Source organism: Podarcis filfolensis (genome assembly GCF_964270895.1).
Source record: "Podarcis filfolensis genome assembly, chromosome: 12".
NCBI lineage: Eukaryota > Metazoa > Chordata > Lepidosauria > Squamata > Lacertidae > Podarcis > Podarcis filfolensis.
This window is the reverse complement of record NC_139614.1, coordinates 55,592,498-55,618,416: the sequence shown is the minus strand read 5'-3', so window position 1 is coordinate 55,618,416 and position 25,919 is coordinate 55,592,498. Positions and strand designations below refer to the sequence as shown.

The window sequence follows — 25,919 nt, the reverse complement described above, 5'->3', positions numbered from 1 at the left end:
TTTTCCAAAAAAAATTCACATGTACATTTCAATACATGTGGGTGGAAGGGTAGAAGCAAAATTGACGGGAAGTGTTAGAGGAGTATTGAACCAGAAAATATTTGGAGAATGGAGAATATTTAAGGATTATATAAGATCATATTGTACCAATCACACCCTATTAGCAGAACTTGAGTGATACTTATGCACACAACAAATACCGTTTGTGGAGTAGACGGGAACAATATTAAAGAATATAAAACTGTGCGGGGGAAAAACAACAACAGTATAAACAGTACAATGAGAATGACTGGAAGACTCGTCTTGTTAGAAGTCTTTTTTATTTAAGTGTTTAATTAAGTATTAATTGGGAAGATTTATTATTATTTTTTATGTACGTAAATTTGCTTTTTCCTCTTTCTTTTTTCTGTATTTTCTTCCTTTCTTTTTTCTTAATTGTTTTTCCTTCACTTTTCTTTTTGTAGTGTTGTTGTTGTTTAGTCGTTTAGTCGTGTCCAAACTCTTCGTATGAGATTGCAAATTCTTTGTATAAGTGTGTAATTTAAATTAATAAAGATTATTTTTTTAAAAAAAGGAAAGAAGGAAGGAACAGCTCCCTGCCCCTAGGAGCCTACAGCCTCTCTGGGTTTCATTTGGGTTATAATCTATGTTGTAACTCGATGAAAGGTGTCCATTTGCATGGAACGATGAGAACCGAGGCTCTGAACGAATGACTTGCAAAATACCCGCACCGAGTTTTATGCTGACACCCTCGATCATAATCTGCCAGGGCTTGCGTGATGCTTAGACACCGAGGAAACATCCCATTGGTCCTTGCAGGTGTCAAGCCCGGCCTGCTGCCATGGAAACCAAACTTTCCCCTCCTGCCTTAGTCTCCATGGTGACAACGGAATTTGAAAAAAGGGGATGCTTAGAACTGGCAGTTACATCAGTGCAAGAGGGGCAGCCTATGGGAATATTTGAGAATTTTGCACACACACACCCTCTTCTCTTCACGTGGAATGAGAGAGAGGCTGGGAAGCCTGTTTCAAAATACAGTGGTACCTCGGGTTACAGACGCTTCAGGTTACAGACTCCGCTAACCCAGAAATAGTGCTTCAGGTTAAGAACTTTGCTTCAGGATGAGAACAGAAATTGCGCGGCAGCAGCGGGAGGTCCCATTAGCTAAAGTGGTGCTTCAGGTTGAGAACAGTTTCAGGTTAAGAACAGACCTCCGGAACGAATTAAATACTTAACCCGAGGTACCACTGTAGTATTTTATGGGGTGGGGGAACTGAAATCCAGAAAGGCGTTCAGAGTGGCGTACCTAGTTCTCCCCTTTCTCGTTTAATCCCTCACAACAAGCCTGTGAGGTAGGCCAGGCTGAGAGGTCAACTAGTGAGCTTCATGGCAGAGTGGGGATTCAAACCCAGGCAGAAATTAAAAGACGCCTGCTTCTTGGGAGAAAAGCAATGACAAACCTAAAGGTAAAGGTAAAGGGACCCCTGACCATTAGGTCCAGTCATGGCCTACTCTGGGATTGCGGTGCTCATCTCGCTTTATTGGCCGAGGGAGCCGACGTACAGCTTCCGGGTCATGTAGCCAGCATGACTAAGCCGCTTCTGGCGAACCAGAGCAGCGCACGGAAATGCCGTTTACCTTCCCGCCAAAGCGGTACCTATTTATCTACTTGCACTTTGACGTGCTTTCGAACTGCTAGGTTGGCAGGAGCAGGGACCGAGCAACGGGAGCTCACCCCGTCGTGGGGATTCGAACCGCCGACCTTCTGATAGGCAAGTCCTAGGCTCCGTGGTTTAAGCCACAGCACTACCCGCGTCCCTTATGACAAACCTAGACAGCATCTTAAAAAGCAGAGACATCACCTTGCTGACAAAGGTGTGTATAGTTCAAGCTCTAGTTTTCCCAGTAGTGATGTATGGAAGTGAGAGCTGGACCATAAAGAAGGCTGATCCCCGAAGAATGGATGCTTTTGAATTCTGGTGCTGGAGGAGACTCTGGAGAGTCCCATGGACTGCAAGAAGATCCAACCTCTCCATTCTGAAGGAAATCAGCCCTGAGTGCTCACTGGAAGGACAGATCCTGAAGCTGAGGCTCCAAGACTTTGGCCACCTCAGGAGAAGAGAAGACTCCCTGGAAAAGACGCTGATGTTGGGAGAGATGGAGGGCACAAGGAGAAGGGGACGACAGAGGACGAGATGGTGGGACAGTGTTCTCAAAGCTACCAGCATGAGTTTGACCAAACTGCGGGAGGCAGTGGAAGGCAGGAGGGCCTGGCGTGCTCTGGTCCAGGGGGTCACGAAGAGTCGGACACGACTAAACATCAACAACTCCCAGGTCCAAGTCCCACACTCTGAACCACGATGCCGCAAGGGCTCTCAGCTTGCCACCTTTGGAGAGTCCTGGATTCGAATTTCGCCCCTACCATTTTAATTCAGAGCTCCCAAGGACTGCGCTGCTCTAGCAAGGCAGCAAGGCCACCTGCCTCTTTGTGTGTGTGTGTTTGTGTGTATGTGTATTCAAGCGCTTGCTCGGCCTTGCTGCGTCTCCCTGCTATTTCCCTTCCTTCCAGCTCTTGCAAACGAGGTCATTTCCATCGCGATCCCTTGATTGAATCTGACGCCGAGGCCAGCTCCCAGTCTGCCTCTGCTTTCCACAGAGAGTCGCTCCCGAAAGCTTCTTAACCACCAGCTTTTTCCCTGCTTCAACTTAAAAGCCGTTTGCAAAAAGCCATTTGCCGCCTTGATCGCACAACCACCTTGCGAGGCTGGGCAGGGGCACTAGGAATCTCTGCTGGTCACAAAAGTGTTGAACAACGATTGTAAAATATTGTCTAAAATGTATAAATTGCTGCTGGAATGGCATTTGAAAGATGAAGAGGTCAAGTTAGTTACGATACATTGGGCCAAGGATTTTGGGTATAGTAAAGGGTAAAGGGACCCCTGACCATTAGGTCCAGTCGTGGCCGACTCTGGGGTTGCGACGCTCATCTCGCTTTACTGGCCGAGGGAGCCGGCGTACAGCTTCCGGGTCATGTGGTCAGCATGGCTAAGCCGCTTCTGGCAAACCAGAGCAGCGCACGGAAACGTCGTTTACCTTCCCGCTGGAGCGCTACCTATTTATCTACTTGCACTTTGACGTGCTTTCGAACTGCTAGGTTGGCAGGAGCAGGGACCAAGCAACGGGAGCTCACCCTGTCATGTGGATTTGAACCGCCGACCTTTTGATCAGCAAGTCCTAGGCTCTGTGGTTTAACCCACAGCGCCATCCGCGTCCCCGATTTTGGGTTTAACATACAGCTAAAAGAGTGGAAAGACTGTGGAAGGAAGGATTAAAATTTACTGCATGCAATGCTTTGAAAGAGAACGTGATATAAATGATGTACAGATGGCATATTACACCAGTGAAATTAGCTAAAATGTATAAAGCAAATAACAAATGTTGGAAATGTAAAGAAAAAGAAGGATCTTTTTATCACATGTGGTGGGAATGTAAGAAAGTGGAACGCTTCTGGGAAATGATATATAATGAGATGAAAAAGATGTTGAAATATACATTTATAAAAAAAACAGAAGCATTTCTACTTAGCATTGTTGGGGAGGATATTAATAGACAGGATAATAAACTGTTTTTATGTGCAATAACGGCAGCAAGAGTACTATTGGCACAGAAATGGAAACAATAATTACCGACGAAAGAGGAATAGCAGACGAAATTAATGGACTATGCAGAATTAGACAAGGTGACAGGAAGGATGCGAAACCTGCGAGATCAGAGATTCTCAGAGGCCTGGAGTAAACATGTGAACTATCTGAAAAGCAATTGTAATCAACAGATTATGCAAGAAGTTTTGTAAGGAGGACTATGAGAAATATTGCAGAGAAAAGTATGAAGAGAACTACTAGTGAAGGATTATTAAAAGTAATAGTGAAATTAATGAAATGCAGATTAAGTGATAAAGATGGAAAAACCTTCAGATGTGGTTGATGGAAGTCCAAAACACTGGATAAGATGAGAAAATATGTTGTATGTTGTTGTTTTTTGGAAATTCCACGTAAAAATTAATAAATATATATAGGTAAAGGGACTCCTGACCATTAGGTCCAGTCGTGTCCGACTCTGGGGTTGCAGGACTAAGCCACTTCTGGCGAACCAGAGCAGCGCACGGAAACGCCGTTTACCTTCCCGCCGGAGCGGTACCTATTTATCTACTTGCACTTTGATGTGCTTTCGAGATGCTAGGTTGGCAGGAGCAGGGACCACGCAATGGGAGCTCACTCCGTCGTGGGGATTCGAACCGCCAACCTTCTGATCAGCAAGTCCTAGACTCTGTGGTTTAACCCACAGCGCCACCCGCGTCCCTTAATAGATATATATATATGAAGCTCTGCTGGTCCATTTAAGCACTGGTTCTTCATCTGAATCATTGGCCAGTCAGCTGCCACCCCAATCCTGACCCAGCCGACTCTCCCAATGTTCTTATGACCTGGTTAGGGGTATCAAAGATTCTTCCCTGGAGGGTAGAATTCGGCCTGCAAAGATTCTGGCATGCGTGCCAAGACATGCCCTGTCCTGTGGGCAACCGCTGCATGCGCCACTGAACATGCCAGCCACATCAGCCGCCTCTGGGCATGAACAACAACGTTGGAAAGGGGGAGGTGTGGAGCAGGGAGAACAGAGACCATCGCTGACTGTTCAGTTTACTGGAAATAAAAGCCTCCAAGGCGGTAGCAGCAACTCAGCTCCAAGAAGAATTCGCTCAGTGAGTGCACTGGGTTACGTAAGCTCTCCGCATGTACAGTGGTACCTCGGGTTAAGTACTTAATTTGTTCCGGAAGTCCATTCTTAACCTGAAACTGTTCTTAGCCTGAAGCACCACTTTAGCTAATGGGGCCTCCTGCTGCTGCCGTTCCGCCGGAGCACAATTTCTGTTCTCATCCTGAAGCAAAGTTCTTAACCTGAAGCAGTATTTCTGGGTTAACGGAGTGTGTAACCTGAAGCGTATGTAACCTGAGGTACCACTATACAGTGGTACCTTGGGTTATATACGCTTCAGGTTACATACGCCTCAGGTTCCAGACTCCGCTAACCCAGAAATAGTGCTTCAGGTTAAGAACTTTGCTTCAGGGTGTGAACAGAAATTGTGCCATGGCGGCAGCAGGAGGCCCCATTAGGTAAAGTGGTGCTTCAGGTTAAGAATAGTTTCAGGTTAAGAACGGACCTCCAGAACAAATTAAGTACTTAACCTGAGGTACCACTGTATAGATTTACAGCAGTCTCGGCCAACCTGAGGACGTTTGGACCCAGGCACCTGGCGTAGCTCAGCTAGCAAGAGCATGAGACTCTTGATCTCACGGTCACGGGTTCAAATGTCACGTTGGGCATTGCCAGGGGTTGGACTAGATGATCCTTGAGGTCCCTTGCAGCACTACGGTTCTGGGACTCTCATCGGCCCCAGGCAGCGGCTAGGAATCACAGGTGGTGAGAGCTGCTGTTGCACATAATAATAATAATATTTATACCCCACCCATCTGGCCGGGCCTCCCCAGCCACTCTGGGCGGCTTCCAACAAAATATTAAAATACAGTAATGCATCAAACATTAAAAGCTTCCCTGAACAGGGCTGCCTTCAGATATCTTCCCCAAGTCTGGTAGTTGTTGTGCTCTTTGACATCTGGTGGGAGGGCGTTCCACAGGGAGGGTGCCACCACCGAGAAGGCCCTCTGCCTGGTTCCCTGTAACCTCACTTCTCGCAGGGAAGGAACCGCCAGAAGGCCCTCAGTGCTGGACCTCAGTGTTTGGGCAGAACGATGGGGGTGGAGACGCTCCTTCCGAGCCTGCTTGGTGAGCTTGCAAGACCGGGGCAACCCAGTCAGATGGGTGGGGTACAAATAAAATTATTATTATCATCCTCATCATCATCTAGGTGGCACCCATGAGAACGAGATGGGACAATCCAGCAGCCAAGCTCTTCTGCAATTGCACTGTGCTGGGCCCGGGGGTGACCCGTGAAATGTGGTCTAGGACCAGTCCAGAATCCGAAGGTTCTGCTGGGAGTCAGTCCGACAGGGCCGAGGCAGGAAACCAGGCAAGGACAGGTACAGGATCTCAGGCAGGATCTGGTGTACAGCAACATTGCTCCCACAACCTGGGGCAGGGTAATAGAATCATAGAATCATAGAGTTGGAAGAGACCACAAGGGCCATCGAGTCCAACCCCCTGCCAAGCAGGAAACACCATCAGAGCACTCCTGACATATGGTTGTCAAGCCTCTGCTTAAAGACCTCCAAAGAAGGAGACTCCACCACACTCCTTGGCAGCAAATTCCACTGTCGAACAGCTTTTACTGTCAGGAAGTTCTTCCTAATGTTTAGGTGGAATCTTCTTTCTTGTCGTTTGGATCCATTGCTCCGAGTCCGCTTCTCTGGAGCAGCAGAAAACAACCTTTCTCCCTCCTCTATGTGACATCCTTTTATATATTTGAACATGGCTATCATATCACCCCTTAACCTCCTCTTCTCCAGGCTAAACATGCCCAGCTCCCTTAGCCGTTCCTCATAAGGCATCGTTTCCAGGCCTTTGACCATTTTGGTTGCCCTCCTCTGGACACGTTCCAGTTTGTCAGTGTCCTTCTTGAACTGTGGTGCCCAGAACTGGACACAGAAGTCCAGGTGAGGTCTGACCAGAGCAGAATACAGTGGCACTATTACTTCCCTTGATCTAGATGCTATACTCCTATTGAGGCAGCCCAGAATTGCATTGGCTTTTTTAGCTGCCGCGTCACACTGTTGGCTCATGTCAAGTTTGTGGTCAACCAAGACTCCTAGATCCTTTTCACATGTACTGCTCTCAAGCCAGGGTCTGATGGCCTTTTACGTTTATTGGGGTAGCGGCCGGTCCTGATCCCCCGGCGACTCACCTCCCTGTTTCGCCCACAGGCGAGCACTTCTCCTGCGAGTACTCAGGTCTCTCCTTCTCTCAGTCTCTGCAGCTCGGGAGACGTCGGTGGGTTATTTAGACTACTGCAATGCGCTCTATGTGGGGCTACCTTTGAAGGTGACCTGGAAACTACAACTAATCCAGAATGTGGCACCTAGAATGGTGACTGGGAGCAGCTGCCGAGACCATATAACACTGGTCCTGAAAGACCCACATTGGCTCCCAGTAAAAGCTTCTTTAGGGAAGATTCAATGTTTAACAGACCACTGTATTTTAATACTTTGTTGGAAGCTGCCCAGAGTGGCTGGGGAATAAATAATAAATTCTATTCCATTCTATTCTATAAGCTTCCAGAAGATTTACTGAACCAGTATCTTAAGCTGTGAGTACACCATAGATCTAGAGTCTGTGGCTTCATTTACCATATTTTTTGCTCTATAACTCACTTTTTCCCTCCTAAAAAGTAAGGGGAAATGTGTCTGTGTCTTATGGAGCGAATGCAGGCTGCGCAGCTATCCCAGAAGCCAGAACAGCAAGAGGGATTGCTGCTTTCACTGCGCAGTGATCCCTCTTGCTGTTCTGGCTTCTGAGATTCAGATTTTTTTTTCTTGTTTTCCTCCTCCAAAAATTAGGTGCGTCTTGTGGTCTGGTGCGTCTTATAGAGCAAAAAATACGGTAATCCACCTTCCTAGTGATTCCTTCATTTGTTTCCTACTGTTGAGGCACCGTTTGCTATTACCCTCCAAAAACCTCTTCCATGGAAGGCGAGAGTCGCACAGAGGAAGCCGCTGTAAACAGGGTCGGACCACGTGCTCAACCAAAGAACTGCTCCAGAATCTCTGCAAACGCCATCTTGGCAGTCGAGATAACCCCACCATTAATTGCTAGTTGTAGCAATGAACTCATCTATGTTTAGATTCACTTGCTCTGATATAAGCTCATTTGCTTTGATGCTCTCCTTATCTGTGGGCTCAAGGGACTGGGCTCTCAGCCCAGAAAGAGGAGCTATCTGTAAGGTCTGAGTATTTTCCACCTACGCCTTCATCTGGGCAGGTGAAATGACGTTTGCTGTTTTGTGTATAACGTAGGCACATTGGCTTGGGTGCAGACAAGCCATCTCCTTGCTGCGGTGTCCGTCCCAGGTCTGCAAAGGCAGGGAGACCTGGCAGGCTGCTTTGCTCTAAGTCTACACCTTTCTTTAATAAAGCACTTGAACGGGCCATTCTGATCTTTTTGACATCCTCCTTGCACCCAGCCACTCCTGGGAGAGCTACTTTGCGGTTGGAGGATGGATGGCAGCTAACAGATTGAGGTTGAATCCTGACAAGGCAGAAGTACTGTTTTTGGGGGACAGGGGGCAGGTGGGTGTGGGGGACTCCCTGGTTCTGAATGGGGTAACTGTGCCCCTGAAGGACCAGGTGCGCAGCCTGGGAGTCATTCTGGACTCACCGCTGTCCATGGAGGTGCAGGTCAATTCTGTGTCCAGGGCAGCTTTTTAACAACTCCATCTGGTACACAGGATGAGACCCTACTTGCCTGCGTACTGTCTCGCCAGAGTGGCGCATGCTCTGGTTATCTCCCGCTTGGACTACTGCAATGCGCTCTACGTGGGACTACCTTTGAAGGTGACCCGGAAACTACAACTAATCCAGAATGCGGCAGCCAGACTGGTGACTGGGAGCGGCCGCCGAGACCACATAACACCGGTACTGAAAGACCTGCATTGGCTCCCAGTACGTTTCCGAGCACAATTCAAAGTGTTGTTGCTTACATTTAAAGCCCTAAGCGGCCTTGGTCCAGTATACCTGAAGGAGCGTCTCCATCCCCATCGTTCAGCCCGGACACTGAGGTCCAGCTCCGAGGGCCTTCTGGCGGTTCCCTCCCTGCGAGAAACCAAGGGAACCAGGCAGAGGGCCTTCTCGGTAGTGGCGCCCGCCCTGTGGAACGCCCTCCCACCAGATGTCAAAGAGAAAAATAACTACCAAACTTTTAGAAGGCATCTGAAGGCAGCCCTGTTTAGGGAAGCTTTTAATGTTTAATAGGTTATTGCATTTTATTGTTTTGTTGGAAGCCGCGCAGAGTGGCTGGGGAAACCCAGCCAGATGGGCGGGGTATAAATAAATTATTCTTATTCTTATTCTAATAAATGGCAACTAGGCATTCCGTTTTGGCAACTGTAGCCCTGGTTTAAGGGAGCCATTTGGCGCCTAGCTGATATATATATATATATATATATACACTGCCTGCCGCCTGGGAGACCAAAAGGCTTCTTTCAACACACGGATTCCGAAGCAACTCTCTTTCTTTCCTTAGCCAGGCCAGGAGCGGAACAGACAGCCGAAAGTGTGACCTGGACTGTACAATAGACCGTTTATTCAAATGCACATCTATATACATGGATGAAGAGGCCCCCTCCATGCGTCCAGAGATGCTCCCGGCCACGTCCCTTCAGAGCATCGCCAAGGTGGCTGTTGACAAGGACAGGCAGAATCCCTCCCTCCCAGCAGTTAATCCAGCAACTGCCCTTGTGAGCGTGTCTCTCTTTCTCCCTATTTTGCCATTTCTTCAGCCACCGCCTTGCCCATCTTGTCTTTGAGGTAGGCAGTCTTCTGCCACTCTGACTTCAGGTCAAGCCATTCGTAATAGGGAACCTGCAAGAGGTGGAGGGAAAGAGAGAAAGAGGAGATGATAATATTTATTCATTTATTCATTTATTTATTCATTCATTCCCCACCCATCTGGATGGGTTTCCCCAGCCACTCTGGGCGGCTTCCAACAAAGTATTAAAATACAATAATCTATTAAACATTAAAAGCTTCCCTAAACAGGGCTGCCTTCAGATGTCTTCTAAAAGTCTGGTAGTTGCTCTTCTCTTGGACATCTGCTGGGAGGGCATTCCACAGGGAGGGTGCCACCACCGAGAAGGCCCTCTGCCTGGTTCCCTGTAACCTTAGCTTCTTGCAATGAGGGAACCACCAGAAGGCCCTCAGAGCTGGACTTCAGTGTCCGGGCAGAACGATGGGGGTGGAGACGCTCCTTCAAATATACTGGACCGAGGCCGTTTAGGGCTTTAAAGGTCAGCACCGACAATTTGAATTGTGCTCAGAAACTAGGCCAGGCCTCAGCTAGAAAAGCCCTGCCAGGCATTGCATCTATTCCTGGACAGAGAAGATCAGCCAAAGATTCTCATATTCATTTATGAAACATCAGCTCTGTAGTTGTTCAGAATCTGTTCAGTATTCAGGCATTTCAACAGCAAGCGACATAACCCAGTTAAAAGGTGAAGGTAAAGGGACCCTTGACCATTAGGTCCAGTCGTGACCGACTCTGGGGTTGCAGCGCTCATCTTGCTTTATTGGCTGAGGGAGCCGGCGTACAGCTTCCGGGTCATGTGGCCAGCATGACTAAGCCGCTTCTGGCGAACCAGAGCAGCGCACGGAAACCCCGTTTACCTTCCCGCCGGAGTGGTACCTATTTATCTACTTGCACTTCGTGCTTGCGAATTGCTAGGTGGGCAGGAGCAGGGACCGAGCAACGGGAGCTCGCCCCGTCGCGGGGATTCGAACCACCGACTTTCTGATCGGCAAGTCCTAGGCTCTGTGGTTTAACCCACAGTGCCAGTCCCTGTCAATTACTTAGTAAAGGTAAAGGGACCCCTGACCATTAGGTCCAGTCGTGGCCAACTCTGGGGTTGCGGTGCTCATCTCACTTTACTGGCCAAGGGAGCCAGCGTACAGCTTCCGGGTCAGGTGGCCAGCATGACTAAGCTGCTTCTGGCAAACCTATTTATCTACTTGCACTTTGACGTGCTTTCGAACTGCTAGGTTGGCAGGAGCAGGGACTGAGCAACGGGAGCTCACCCCACCGCGGGGTTTGAACTGCTGACCTTCTGATCGGCAAGTCCTAGGCTCTGTGGTTTAACCCACAGCGCCACCCGCGTCCCTTATAACCCAGTTAGTATCACATAATTGCACTAGAATTAAAGAGGTTTCTTTAGATATTGATGGATGGAAGTCGTTAAACCCCAGCCTTTGGGGAAGAGTTCATATATGCAACTCCCTCAACTGGCTTGGCTTCCAGACTGGGTTGTGTCTGCGCGTGACACAGAGTGTTTTCCTGATCAGAAGCCCTTCTCCATGAGCATCTCGCAGCCACCTTGGCATCTAAGCACCTGGGGATTATCCAGCGTGCCTCTGAGCTAGTGGGGTTGGCAGGGAACGGTGCCACGGTCTACCCAGACAGCCGGCCAGCGATAATCTCTGTCCCCTTCCACCCTGGTGACTCTCAATGCCTCAGCTTTCCACCCAACTTTGTACAAACAAGCGGCTGGCCGGCACCTGGAGGAATGAAAGCCGGAGGATCGGTGGGCCGTGGGAAAACGGAGTCGAGTCGGAGCAAACAGATTAAGGGCTGAAACAACGATGGCCAGAGGGTTAAGCGGCCTCACGCAAAAAAACGGTGTTTATTAGCAGAATGCAGAGACAGGGACGGGCTGCTGTTTTCAGCAGTTTTGGGAATCAGAGCAAAGCGCATGTGCTTTTTGCTTTTTTAGATAAGCCTGTGGTGACCTCAGATATGCAGATGACACAACCTTGTTGGCAGAAAGCGAGGAGGAATTAAAGAACCTTTTAATGAGGGTGAAAGAGGGGAGCACAAAATATGGTCTGAAGCTCAACATCAAAAAGAACGAAGATCATGGCCACTGGTCCCATCACCTCCTGGCAAATAGAAGGGGAAGAAATGGAGGCAGTGAGAGACTTTACTTTCTTGGGTTCCATGATCACTGCAGATGGTGACAGCAGTCACGAAATTAAAAGACGCCTGCTTCTTGGGAGAAGGGCAATGACAGGCCTAGACAGCATCTTAAAAAGCAGAGACATCACCTTGCCAACAAAGGTCCTTATAGTAAAAGCTATGGTTTTCCCAGTAGTGATGTATGGAAGTGAGAGCTGGACCATAAAGAAGACTGATCGCTGAAGAATTGATGCTTTTGAATTCTGGTGCTGGAGGAGACTCTTGAGAGTCCCATGGACTGCAAGAAGATCAAAGCGATCCATTCTGAAGGAAATCAGCCCTGAGTGCTCACTGGAAGGACAGATCCTGAAGCTGAGGCTCCAAGACTTTGGCCACCTCATGAGAAGAGAAGGCTCCCTGGAAAAGACCCTGATGTTGGGAAAGATGGGGGGCACAAGGAGAAGGGGACGCCAGAGGACGAGATGGTGGGACAGTGTTCTCGAAGCTACCAGCATGAGTTTGACCAAACTGCGGGAGGCCGTGGAAGACAGGAGTGCCTGGCGTGCTCTGGTCCGTGGGTGCACGAAGAGCCGGACACGACTAAATGACACAACAACAACAACAACAACAACAACAACAACAACAACAACAACAACAACGTGGTGACCCCTGAACTTACACATTCAAAGCACAAATTTGGGGACTGAGCTGAAAGAGCATGCAAGTCCTAGTCCTGTGTGTTGTGTCCTGTGTGTTCGTTGTTCTGTATGGGACAATGACAATAAAGATTATTGTATCGTATTATATCGTGATATGGCTCTAATCGTAGAATCACAGATTTGGAAAGGGACCGCAAGGGTCATCCAGTCCAACCTCCTGCCATGCAGGAATGTTTTGCCCAATGTGGGTCTCGAACCCCCAACCCAGCCATTAAAGTCTCATGCTCTCCCAGTCCAGGGCCGTATGATCAGCAGCCTCACACGATACATTTTTATTGACTGCGTTTATATCCCATCGTTTTCCTCCAAGGACTTCAAGGCGGCGTACGTGGCTTTCCCTGCTCCCCAGGTTTGTTGTGGAGATTAAATGAGGAAGGAGAAAGACCATGTATGCAGCCTTCAGCTGCTTGGGGAAAAAGGATAGCAATGAGCACATAGCTCAGGGTTGCGTATGTGGACAATCACCCACCTTGCCTCTAACCTCACAACAACCCTGTGAGGTAGGTTAGGGAGAGATAGTAACCCTGTATGGACGGCTGCGATAGCTCAGTAGGGCATGACATTTTCAATCTCAGGGCTGTGGGTCTGAGCTCCACATTGGGCAAAAGATTCCTGCATTGCAGGGGGCTGTGCTAAATGATCCTCATAATCCCTTCCAACTCTATGATTCGACAGTTTGAATCCATAACATAAGAACAAGACTCGGAAATGCTCTGATCTGCTCTGTCTCACACACAGCATCTGCCATCCTTCAAATGATAGTAATAATAATAATAAAATTTTATTTATATCCCGCCCTCCCCAGCCGAAGCCGGGCTCAGAGCGGCTAACAACAATAAAAGTAACACAGCACTCCAAAATCCATTCATTCTAAAATCAATTCAAAATCAAATTCATGGCAAACATTGGGCTAGAGTTCTGTGAGAATTACCAAAGGAGGGGGTCAGGCTGTGCCCTGGCCAAAGGCCTGGTGGAACAGCTCTGTCTTGCAGGCCCTGCGGAAAGATGTCAAGTCCCGCAGGGCCCTAGTCTCTTGGGACAGAGCGTTCCACCAGATCGGGGCCACAGCCAAAAAAGCCCTGGCTCTGGCTGAGGCCAGCCTAACCTCCCTGCGGCCCGGGATCTCCAAGATGTTTTTATTTGAAGATCGTAAGGTCCTCCGTGGGACATACCAGGAGAGGCGGTCCCGAAGGTACGAGGGTCCTAGGCCATATAGGGCTTTAAAGGTTAAAACCAGCACCTTAGACCTGATCCTGTACCCCACTGGGAGCCAGTGCAGCTGGTATAGCACCGGGTGAATGTGATCCCGCAGCGAAGACCCCATAAGGAGTCTCGTCGTGGCATTCTGCACCCACTGGAGTTTCTGGGTCAGTCTCAAGGGCAGCCCCACGTAGAGCGAGTTACAATAATCCAATCTGGAGGTGACCATCGCGTGGATCACAGTGGCTAGGTCAGGGCGAGAGAGGTAAGGAGCCAACTGCTTAGCTTGGCGGAGATGAAAAAATGCCGCCTTTGTTATAGCTGCAATCTGCGCCTCCATGGAAAGGGAGGTGTCGAAGATTACACCCAAAGTAGGAGAAGGGGTAAAGCAGTCTTCTTTGCAAGACTGGAGTCAATTTATCCACAACCGCCTTTGCCAACCAGGTGCCCTTGAGTTGTTCTGGACTGCAACTCCAAAGAGGACCAGCCAGCACGGCTGTGGTGCGCTGCTGGGGGCACCAGGTTGGCAGAGGCTGATCTGCAAAAAGCAGACTCTCTCTTACACACAGAACCACAGGGAAGGCAGTTCAGCACGAGCTCAGTCAAGGCTAAACAGCGCAAGCGGGGGCCTGTTGGAGGGTGCCTGGCCTGGGCTCCCCCTCCCCTCCTGGCCCCCAAAGGGGGGGGGGCGTCAACTGTGTCTGCATCCGACATCTCTCCACCCCCCACCCCCCCTTTGCCCTTTCCTCCAAGCTGCTGGAGAGCAGAGCAGGGGGTGCCGAGGACTGCAGAGCTATAATTGCTTCCAAGGAGCTAAATAATGTATGATCGCTGTTTGAGTGCAGCCTCTGCCCCCCCTCTTCCCCCCACCCCACCCTGGAGCCCTCCAGCGGGCAGCTTGACGCCAGAGAGGAAGAGAGAGAGAGCGGTCAAGAGCCAGGAAGAATGGCCGCACTCCCCCTGCTCCAAGCCACTCCTGGGGAACTGGGGCAAGCGGATGCAGGGCTTTCCGCCATTCCCTGGTGGGGGGAGAACAGGGGAGGGGCACAGAGCAAGGGGGGAGTGCTCCAGTCGTATCTCCATCCTAAACCGGGCAAAGGCAGGCTCCCCCCCCCCCGTACAATAACCCTGCCCACCGTGAGGCAAATCAAGGGCCTTTCCATACGCCCTTTTCTTTTACTCTCTTGCTAGAAGCTCAGCGCTGCCCTCACCCGTTCTGGAAGGCTCCTATAGAAGGGTCCCATATGCACAGAGACTTTGTGCCTGCCCATTAATAATAATAATAATAATAATAATAATAATAATAATAATAATAATATTTTTATTTATACCCTGCCCTCCCCAGCCAAGACCGGGCTCAGGGCGGCTAACAACCAATAATAAAAACAAGTTGATTAAAATACAACTTAAAAAACAAGATTAAAATGCAGCATTAAAATGCAGCCTCTTCACAAGAGGAGAAAGGAAAAAAGAAAGAGGGGGAGGGAATCAAATTGATTCTAAGCCATAGGCAAGGTGGAACAGCGCTGTCTTGCAGGCCCTGTGGAAAGAAATCAGATCCTGCAGGGCCCTAGTCTCGTGGGACAGAGCATTCCACCAGGTCGGAGCCATCACTGAAAAGGCCCTGGCCCTGGTGGAGGATAGTTGGGTTTCCTTAGGGCCTGGGACCTTTAAGCTATTATTATTCATGGACCTTAGGGTCCTCCGTGGGGCATACCGGAAGATGCGGTCCCGTAGGTACGAGGGTCCTAGGCCTTGAAGGGCTTTAAAGGTCAAAACCAGCACCTTGAACCTGACCCTATACTCCGCCGGGAGCCAGTGCAGCTGGAAAAGCACTGGGTGAATATGCTCCCATGGCAGAGACCCCGCGAGGAGCCTCGCTGCAGCATTCTGCACCCGCTGGAGTTTCTGGGACAGCTTCAAGGGCAGCCCCGTGTAGACAGAGGCAGAGGGTCTTCTCGGTGGTGGCGCCCGCCCTGTGGAACGCCCTCCCATCAGGCGTCAAGGAAAGACACCTGAAGGCAACCCTGTATCGGGAAGCTTTTTAAGATTTAAAGTTTTATTATGGTTTTATATATACTGGAAGCAACCCCGTCAGATAGGTGGGGTACAAATTTGTTGTTGTTGTTGTTGTAAATTTGTTGTTCTTGTTGTTAGTGGACCACAAGCTGAACATGAGTCAATGGTGTGATGCAGCAGCATAAAAAGCTAATGCTATTCTAGGCTGCATCAACAGAAGTACAGTGGTACCTCGGGTTAAGAGCTTAATTCGTTCTGGAGGTCTGTTCTTAACCTGAAACTGTTCTTAACCTGAAGCACCACTTTAGCTAATGGGGCCTCCTGCTGCTGCCACGACGCCAGAGCACGATTTCTGTTCTCATGCTGAAGCAAAGTTCTTAACCTGAAGCACTATTTCTGGGTTAGCGGAGTCTGTAACCTGAAGCGTCTGTAACCCGAGGTACCACTGTATACTGTCCAGATCAAGAGAAGTAATAGCACTGCTCTATTCTACTTTAGTCAGCCCACATCTAGAACGCTGTGTCCACTTCTGGGCACCACAATTTAAGAAGAATATCGACAAGCTGAGAGGTGGGCAGAGGAGGACAATCAAGACAAAGGGCAGTATACAAGGGTCTGGAAACCAAGCCTTATGAGGAACGGTTGAAGGAGCTGGGCACGTTTAGCTTGGAGAAGAGAATGAGAGGTGAGACGAATGCCATTTTCAAATATCTCAAGGGCTGTCCCATGCAAGAAGGAACAAACTTGTTTACTGCTGCTCCAGAGGGAAGGACCCAAACCGATGGATTCAAACATTGACAGTAGAACGGAAGACCTCAGAAGGTGGTTCTTTGAATTGTTGGAGGAAATATGGAGTGATGGGAACGTACAGTCATATGTGGTGGGATTGTCCGTTAGTTAATGAATTTTGGAAACAGAAATATCGGGAATTGTGGGTAGGAAGGTGGGAATATCTAAATTAATCGTTCTTATTTGTCTGAGTAGCACCGAGTTGAAAACAAAAAAGGAATGCAAATGGGTAAAATTGGTGGTAATTGCAGCCAGACAGGTTATAGCGAGTAATTGGAAAAATGCAAAAGAGCTAGGGGTGAACCAATGGAGGGAAAAACTGAACAATATTATAATTTTAGAATATCTAACTGTGAAGATACACAGAATGAAAGGGTTTAAGGTCAGTGAGAAAGAGGAGGATTGGTTTGAGAAGATATTGAATTATTTGGGTAGGTCTGAACAATTTGGGGCAATTAAAATGTTAAAAGTTAAATAAACCTTGTGGGTAGAGGAGTGTTAACGCATATAAAATTGTACATATGGTTGATTTGAATATGTTATTATTGATATACCCAATGTATCAGCCACCTGGGGTGGTTTCACTATTTGTGTTTTGGTTGTTGGTAAAAAAGGGGAAAAAAATAAACATTAAAAAAGAACATGGAGCAATCGCTGAATTCACCCACCCACAGCCCAGCAACTCACATCAACAACCAGGAAACCGGAGGCTTGGACATGGCGTCGGGCCATTGCAAAGCGCCCCAGCAGGTCTTTGCTCCGGTTGCTGAAGTTTGGGAACTCCCATCCGAGGAAGGCGAGCCTGCGAGAGAGTTTGGGGTGGGACGGGGAGAGAGAAAACAGAACTCAGCACCATCATGCACTCCCAAGAATACCGTATTTTTCGCTCTATAAGACGCACCAGACCACAAGACGCACCTAGTTTTTGGAGGAGGAAAACAAGAAAAAATATATTCTGAATCTCAGAAGCCAGAACAGCAAGAGGGATCGCTGCGCAGCGAAAGCAGCGATCCCTCTTGCTGTTCTGGCTTCTGGGATAGCTGTGCAGCCTGCATTCGCTCATTAAGACGCACACACATTTCCCCTTACTTTTTAGGAGGGAAAAAGTGAGTCTTATAGAGCAAAAAATATGGTATCTTCTGCTTTTTGAGGAGCACCTGCCTGGCTGCCAGGGCGGCCACTGCTCATGAATGCCCCTTAGGCAGGTTTTAGTCAATGTCTGCAACATGCCCTTTCTAAGGATGGGTGGAGAAAACTCACAAGGATTAGGCCGTGGGTCCAACACCCGGCTTGCGGAAATTTAAATCAGTGTGTGGCCAGCGGGTTCTGCGCCGAAGTGCTTCTGCGGCCCCCTTGGCCTGAGAGGTTGGACCGCCCTGGATTAGAGGAATTCATGAAGAAGCCTATCGATGGCTACTAGCCCCCACCATTGGAAGAAGCAATGCTTATGTAAACCAGTAGGGTTTGGGTGATATATCGATACATCATCCAAAACTGGCTTGCAGTCCATATCGTGGCATCGATTTCCTAATTTTTGCAGGGCTTTTGTATAATTCTTTATTAAATTTTTTCTGTTTTACATTTTAGAATATTCATTTAAACAACCTTGAAATATCAGTGACTTCCCTTCTTCTCTTTCCACGGTTCATTTTGCATACCATAAATCCCTGCGTATTTTACATAAACTAAACCGTTCAGTACTCCATTATTACATCCGTCAAAACTTATTTACACTGTTGAATTTATCTTAATGCTGCTGCCGTTTTCAAGTGCACACAATTTCCCCCCCATATATACAAAAAACTTTTTCCAATCTTCTTTAAATGTATGTTCTTCTTGTTCTCTTATTCTATATGTTAAGACTGCAAGCTGCGCATACTCTATCAGTTCAAGTTGTCATTATTCCTCAGTTGGGACTTTGCTCGTGTTTCCTAATTTTTGACCTGGCAATATATCACGAATCGTGGTGTGTGTGTGTGTGTGTGTGTTTCCTGCAAAAACCACATGGGGAAAACCATGAAGCCAGCCAACGCCTCTACATAGCTCCATCCTAGTTTCAGACATTGTGCTATATCGGTATATTGTGATGGTGCTATATATATATATATATCACAAAGTTGAAAACCAGATACAGTGGTACCTTGGTTTATGAACTTAATCCGTTCCGGAACTCTGTTCTTGAACCAAAGCGTTCTTAAACCAAAGCGTGCTTTCCCATAGCAGCGGCGGACTCAATTTACAAATGGAACACACTTGACAGGAAGTGAAACATGTTTTGCTTCCAAGGCAAAGTTCACAAACCAAAACACCGACTTCCGGGTTTGCAGCGTTCTTAATCCTATATTGGCTCCCAGTACGTTTCTGAGCACATTTCAAAGTGTTGATGTTGACCTTTAAAGCCCTAAATGGCCTCGGTCCAGTATACCTGAAGGAGCGTCTCCACATCCATCTTCCAGCCCGGACGCTGAGGTCCAGCGCCGAGGGCCTTTTGGCGGTTCCCTCACTGCGAGAAGCAAAGCTACAGGGAACCAGGCAAAGGGCCTTCTCGGTGTTGGCACCCGCCCTGCGGAACGCCCTCCCATCAGATGTCAAAGAGCAAACAACTACCTGACATTTAGAAGACATCTGAAGGCAGCCCTGTGCAGGGAAGTTTCTAATGTGTGACAATTTGATGTATTTTAATCTTTGTTGGAAGCCGCCCAGAGTGGCTGGGGAAACCCAGCCAGATGGGCTGGGTACAAATAATAATTATCATTAGCATTATTCTTATTATTATTAATCCAAGTTGTTCATAAACTAAGCTGTTCTTAAACCAAGGGACCACTGTATTGCCCAGCCCTAGAGACCGGTTGCCGGAATGCAGAAGAGAGCTCTTGTGCACTGGTCCTGCTGGCTAGGGATTATGGGAGCTGTACAACAACAGCTGGGGGGGGGATCAGGTTTGAGAAACCCTGCCCTAACCAACATCCCCAAAGACTCACCTTCTGGCCCCGGGCGGGAGAGGTTTAGATCCCTCGGACTGGGACTGGGCAGAAGCTATGAAGTCTGCTACAGGCAAGGGCTGGTTGTCTGCGTTAAGCACCATCTCGGCATCTGCGGAGAGAAAAGAAAAGTCGTTTCTGAGCTGGGCTTTCAAGCCCATTACCTGCCCTGTGTCTGACATCATATATTGGGTAGGTGGGCATGGCATGGCAAAAAGGGTCACGTAGGGACACCTGGTGGAGATTGCCCCCTGCTGATTAATTGGGTTGCTTTGCTGTGTTTTGGGAGTCACCCCGAACTCGCTGCAAGGCAACGTCTACGAAGCTAGCCTGATCTCCCAGCTCCTAGTCTTGACACTCTAACCACTACACGCTACTGGCTCCCTAGAGTTCTTCGGCTATGGGACAGCTCAGTAAATTAAGAAGGTAAATAAATATGGGGAAAGCAAAATGTCCCTTAGAAAAGGATCTGAAATATTTCCCTCGAAGCTTGAATCTGAAGCTTGAAGCATTTTATCACATGGAAGAAGCAACAAACCCTGCTCTACAGGGTAGGACTCAAACCGATGGTTTCAAGTGACAAGAAAGAACTAAACATCAATAAAACTTTCCGACTGAGAGCTGTTTGATAGTGAAACAGTCTCTGTTGGGAGGTTCTGGTCTACAATTCTATGATTCTATAACGTGTCGTAAACCACCCTGCGATTTTTTCCTTAAAACACAAAGCGGTAAATGAATAATAATAGCAGCAGTAATGCAGCAAAAGTCCTGTTATTGGATCCACAAGGTACTACTAAGGTAAGGTAAAGGTAAAGGACCGCTGGACAGTTAAGTCCAGTCAAAGGCGACTCTGGGGTTGCGGTGCTCATCTCGCTTTCAGGCCGAGGTAGCCGGTGTTTGTCCACAGACAAGCTTTCCGGGTCATGTGGCCAGCAGGACTAAATCACTGCTGGCGCAACGGGACATTGTGATGGAGGCCAGAGCGTATGGAAATGCAGTTTACATTCCTGCCGCAGTGGTCCCTGCTTATCTACTTGCACTGGCGTACTTTCGAACTGCTAGGTTGGCAGGAGCTGGGACAGAGCAACGGGAGTTCACCCCGTCGCGGGGATTCAAACTGCCGACCTATCGGCAAGCCCTAGAGCATGGATAGGCAAACTAAGGCCTGGGGGCCGGATCTGGCCCAATTGTCTTCTAAATCCAGCCCGCGGACGGTTGGAAATCAGCGTGTTTTTACATGAGTAGAACGTGTGCTTTGATTTAAAATGCATCTCTGCATTATTTGTGGGGCCTGCCTGGTGTTTTTACATGAGTAGAATGTGTGCTTTGATTTAAAATGCTGGGTTATTTGTGGGGCATAGGAATTCATTCATTTCCCCCCCCCAATATAGTCTGGCCCCCCACAAGGTCTGAGGGACAGTGGACTGGCCCCCTGATGTAAAAGTTTGCTGATCCCTACCCAAGCGGCTCGGCGGTTTAGACCACAGCGCCACCCGTGTCCTTATAAGGCACTATTACAGTATTCATAACCTATGGACCCAAGTGCCACCCCCCAACTTGGCTGTGGGGTGGCGTGAGATACGGTGGTACCGTGGGTTAAGAACTTAATTCGTTCCGGAGGTCCGTTCTTAACCTGAAACTGTTCTCAACCTGAAGCACCACTTTAGCTAATGGGGCCTCGCGCTGCCACTGCACGATTTCTGTTCTCCTCCTGAAGCAAAGTTCTTAACCCGAGGTACTATTTCTGGGTTTGCGGAGTCTGTAACCTGAAGCGTATGTAACCTGAAGCATCTGTAACCCGAGGTACCACTGTAGAGATCTTGCCCCCTGGGACAAGAACGTGCCCCCTCCCTGTCGCCCAAGGGCTAAGAGGACCTCTCTGGAGGTGGGGAAATGTTGCCATGCAAAGAGGAGGCCCGCACAGGCATTTTCTTCTGCAAACCGCCTGCCCCCCAGTGCCGCACGCTGCCCCCCAAAACCGCACCAAGAGTGGGGCTCACCAAGCAGCCATCCGCAGTCCGTGTCCACCTCAAAGCGCACTTTCGCCGGGTCTCCCGCAACCACCTGCAGCACCTCCCTGAGGCTGCTCTGAAGGGGGGTGGGCTTTCTGCCCCCCTGGAGCCCCTTGCTGCCCAGGGCTTCTAGCGGCAGGAGGGGCCCTGCGTAGTCTGCGCACTCCAGGCAGGCAGCGGTGTTGATGTGGATCAGTTTGAGCCGGTAGTTGTAGCCTTTTGCCGAGGGGTCGTCTGCCGCGGGTGGAGGAAGGAAAAGGAAAAGAGAGAGAAAGAGGACAGTGCAAAATGGTGCAGAATGCCGCAGCAAGACTCCTTACGTGGTCCTCGCCACGGGATCACATTCACCCGGTGCTATACCGGCTGCACCGGCTCCCAGGGGAGTACAGGATCAGGTTTAAGGTGCTGCTTTTAACCTTTAAAGCCCTATTGTGATTGCCTGGGAATCGGATTCAGAGGCTGAACCTGAGGGATCCCAGCCTGCACAGGAGTCCCCGCCTCCAGGACTGGCTGAGCCGGGGCTGGGGCATGAGCCCGAAGGGTCCTCACCTGTGCTGGGTCCTCAGGTGCAGGCACCAGCTGAGTCTGCTCTGGCTCCTGAGGTGATGGAGGACCCATTGCCTGCAGGTGCTCCACTCTCAGCCCCATCAGAGGAAGCTGAGGTTGCCTCTGGGTCCGGTAGCCCTCCAGCCTCTCCTGAGCTGCAGAGGCTCAGGGCAGAGAGGCGGAGGGAACGAAGTTCCCGCAGAAGGATTGCTTGCCTCCAAGCCAGGAGAGGCGAGTCACCTGAGGATCGGGGCCGCCCTATGCCTCGGGGCAGATAAAAGCCAGCCAGCCCCAGTCCCAGGTTGCTGGAGCAACATTGTTGGCAGCCTGTTCCTGCCTGCACCCTGTCCTGCTCTTCTGCCAGAGTTCCTGACCTCACCCGACTCCTTGCCTCGGACCCTGCTTCAGCCTTGACGGACAGCCCCCATACCACGCCCTTGACCTTGGACCACGCCGCACGGTAACCCCCCCCGGACCAGCACCCCTATACGGCCTAGGACCCTCGTACCTACGGGACCGCCTCTCCTGGTATGTCCCATGGAGGACCTTACGGTCTTCAAATAAAAACATCTTGGAGGTCCTGGGCCACAGGGAGGTTAGGCTGGCCTCAATCAGAGCCAGGGCCTTTTCAGTACTGGCCCCGATCTGGTGGAACGCTCTATCACAAGAGACTAGGGCCCTGCGGGACTTGACATCTTTCCGCAGGGCCTGCAAGACAGAGCTGTTCCACCAGGCCTTTGGCCAGGGCACAGTCTGACCCCCTCCTTTGGTAATCCTCACAGAACTCTGACCCAATGGTTGCAATTAATTTGATTTTGAATTGATTTTAGAATGAATTGATTTTAGAATGCTGTATTACTTTTACTGTTGTTAGCCGCTCTGAACCCGGCTTCAGCTGGGGAGGGCAGGATATACTGTATTTTTTGCTCTATAAGACACACGTTTTCCCTCCTAAAGTAAGGGGAAGTGTGTGTGCGTCTTACGGAGCGAATGCAGGCTGCGCAGCTATCCCAGAAGCCAGAACAGCAAGAGGGATCGCTGCTTTCGCTGCGCAGCGATCCCTCTTGTTGTTCTGGCTTCTGGGATTCAGAATATTTTTTTCCTCGTTTTCCTCCTCCAAAAACTAGGTGCGTCTTATGGTCGAAAAATACGGTAAATTAAGTTGTTTTATTATTATTATTATTATTATTATTATTATTATTATTTATTATTATTAACAGGAAGCAGAGTGAAACCCAACGGCAGGGTCAACGGCCGGGGAGTGGGGACAGTCGCTCAGCACCTCCTGGCCCTCTGCTAATGAAAGTTTAGTGTGGCAGCACTTACACTTTGGAACTCCCTGCCACTTGACATCAAGCAGGTGCCTGCGCTGTACTTTTATCAGAACCTCATTCTTGTCTGGGAGAAGCCAGTCCAGCTACTTACGAAGTTGAAGTAATCTTAATCAGTTTTTAACTTTTGTATGCAATAAAGTAGGGTTGTAGATTTTTATTTTTATTTTTGTAAACCGCTCTGAGGGTTCTTGTTTCGTTTTAACAATCAAGTGGTGTATGAATTTTATGGAATTTAATAATTTATTTTAAAAATACTCTGGCTGATTTGACACCTGATGCCCTTTTATGAAGATCACCCGCTCTGAGAACCCACAACTAATTCTCCCCTGGCCTCCTCGCTGGCCCAAGTAGGACCAATTCAGCCAGCTAGCCCTGGGGATTATCTAACGCTTATTTCCCCTAAATTGATTTTTGAATTTTATTGTTATTCATGTTTTTATACTGTATTTTATGCTGCTTTTATAATTAAGTGTTTTAAATTTGTCGTTAGCCGCCCTGAGCCCGGTTTTTGAACCAGGAAGGGCAGGGTATTAATAAAAATTTACTATTATTATTATTATTATTTTATTATTAGAGTGGAAGAGGGGTTCTTGGGTCTTCTTTTTTTATTATTACATATTTTGTTTTGTTTTTTGTATTGTAATTTTATGCCGTGAACCACCCAGAGATCTATGGGTATAGGGCAGGATACCAACACTAATAATAATATTAATTAATTGTTGTTGTTTAGTCGTTTAGTCGTGTCCGACTCTTCGTGACCCCCTGGACCAGAGCACGCCAGGCACTCCATAATAATAATAATCATGAATAAAGATGGGGCCCAACGCAGCAGGTACTTTTTTGCACTAGCCTAGAGCAGGAGCCCTTGTGCATACCTCAGTCGTTTCAGTGGGGCCTGAGCTAGAGAAGGGCTATACAGGGCCCCATAGGCAGCCCCCTCCGATGCGTCCCCACAACTCTCGGCGCCCTACATGAACTACAGTTCCCAGGATTCTTTGCGGGGTGAGGAAGCCACGGCTGCTTAAAAGCCTGGAGAAGAGGAGGTTAAGGGGTGATATGATAGCCATGTTCAAATATATAAAAGGATGTCACATAGAGGAGGGAGAAAGGTTGTTTTCTGCTGCTCCAGAGAAGCGGACACGGAGCAATGGATCCAAACTACAAGAAAGAAGATTCCACCTAAACATTAGGAAGAACTTCCTGACAGTAAGAGCTGTTTGACAGTGGAATTTGCTGCCAAGGAGTGTGGTGGAGTCTCCTTCTTTGGAGGTCTTTAAGCAGAGGCTTGACAACTATATGTCAGGAGTGCTCTGATGGTGTTTCCTGCTTGGCAGGGGGTTGGACTCGATGGCCCTTGTGGGCTCTTCCAACTCTATGATTCTATGATTCTATGCTTTAAATGTAGGGCACAGATGGAGCCTTAGATAATATATGAGCTCTGTGCCAAAATCGTTTCGCTTTCTCCTTGGGGAGCAGCGCCACCTAGCAGTCAGATTCCCAACTCCAGGTCGGTCCTGAAAGGTGAAGGGAAGAGGCATTTGAAAGGGGTCCGTGGCCAGGGTAGGGTCCGAGTGCCCACTGCTAGGAAGCGGTTTTCCTGGTCCTTGGATGCTTTCCCCACTTCCTCACCACCCAGGTCACTCGTCCCCTCGTCTGCTCATACCTAAGAAGCGAGTGCGAAACTCCGGCTCCAAAACTTTTTGCAGATGGGAAGCCTTGGCTTGTTGCAGAATGCAGAGGGACCACACCAGGTCCAGAAGCAGGCAGGGGTCTAAGTCATCCAAGTGGTCGTCCATCCCTCTGTGGACCTGGAAAGGAGGAAGAAGCGGGTTATTATTAGTAGTAATATACTGCCCTTCATCCGTAGATCTCAGAGTGGTTCACAGCATAGGAATACAAGATAAAAACACAAAACCCTGTGGAACCTTGGTTTTCGAACGTAATCCATTCCGGAAGAAGAAGAAGAAAAAGAAGAGGAGGAGTTTGGATTTGATATCCCGCCTTTCACTCCCCTTCAGGAGTCTCAATGGAAGTGAGAGCTGGACCATAAAGAAGGCTGATCGTCGAAGAATTGATGCTTTTGAATTCTGGTGCTGGAGGAGACTCTTGAGAGTCCCATGGACTGCAAGAAGATCAAACCTATCCATTCTGAAGGAAATCAGCCCTGAGTGCTCACTGGAAGGACAGATCGTGAAGCTGAGGCTCCAATACTTTGGCCACCTCATGAGAAGAGAAGACTCCCTGGAAAAGACCCTGATGTTGGGAAAGATGGAGGGCACAAGGAGAAGGGGACGACAGAGGACGAGATGGTTGGATAGTGTCTTCGAAGCTACAAACATGAGTCTGACTAAACTGCGGGAGGCAGTGGAAGACAGAAGTGCCTGGCGTGCTCTGGTTCATGGGGTCACGAAGAGTCGGACACGACTAAACGACTAAACAAACAACAACAACAGGAGTCTCAAAGCGGCCTACAATCTCCTTTCCCTTCCTCCCCCCCAACAAACACTCTGTGAGGTGAGCGGGGCTGAGAGACGTCAAAGAAGTGTGACTGTCCCAAGGTCACCCAGCAGCTGCAGGTGGAGGAGCGGGGAAGCGAACCCGGTTCACCAGATTACGAGACTACCGCTCTTAACCACTACACCACACTGG

At 48.9% G+C, this 25,919-nt stretch overlaps 2 protein-coding genes across 3 annotated transcripts in view; both read right to left on the bottom strand.

Moving 5' to 3' along the window:
* The window catches only part of ZNF653 (zinc finger protein 653), a 95,024-nt gene that overhangs the window by 16,767 nt on the left and 52,338 nt on the right, over positions 1 to 25,919 (bottom strand). The window contains exon 3 of one of the 2 annotated variants that reach the window (XM_083579687.1): positions 20,879 to 21,160. The exons of the other annotated variant lie outside the window; for it this stretch is intronic. The gene's annotated coding sequence lies outside the window, so the exon portion shown is untranslated. Of the gene's footprint in view, positions 1 to 20,878; positions 21,161 to 25,919 lie in introns of those variants that run through there. 2 annotated transcript variants of the gene reach the window in all.
* The window catches only part of TBRG4 (transforming growth factor beta regulator 4), a 34,531-nt gene continuing 17,899 nt past the window's right edge, over positions 9,288 to 25,919 (bottom strand). Inside the window, exons 7-11 of the mRNA XM_083579661.1 lie at positions 24,934 to 25,078; positions 21,379 to 21,624; positions 19,379 to 19,490; positions 17,085 to 17,199; positions 9,288 to 9,587 (exon numbers count right to left, since the gene is read on the bottom strand). Coding sequence (XP_083435787.1) covers positions 9,486 to 9,587; positions 17,085 to 17,199; positions 19,379 to 19,490; positions 21,379 to 21,624; positions 24,934 to 25,078 — 720 coding nt within the window. The 3' untranslated portion in view covers positions 9,288 to 9,485. The remainder of the gene's footprint in view (positions 9,588 to 17,084; positions 17,200 to 19,378; positions 19,491 to 21,378; positions 21,625 to 24,933; positions 25,079 to 25,919) is intronic.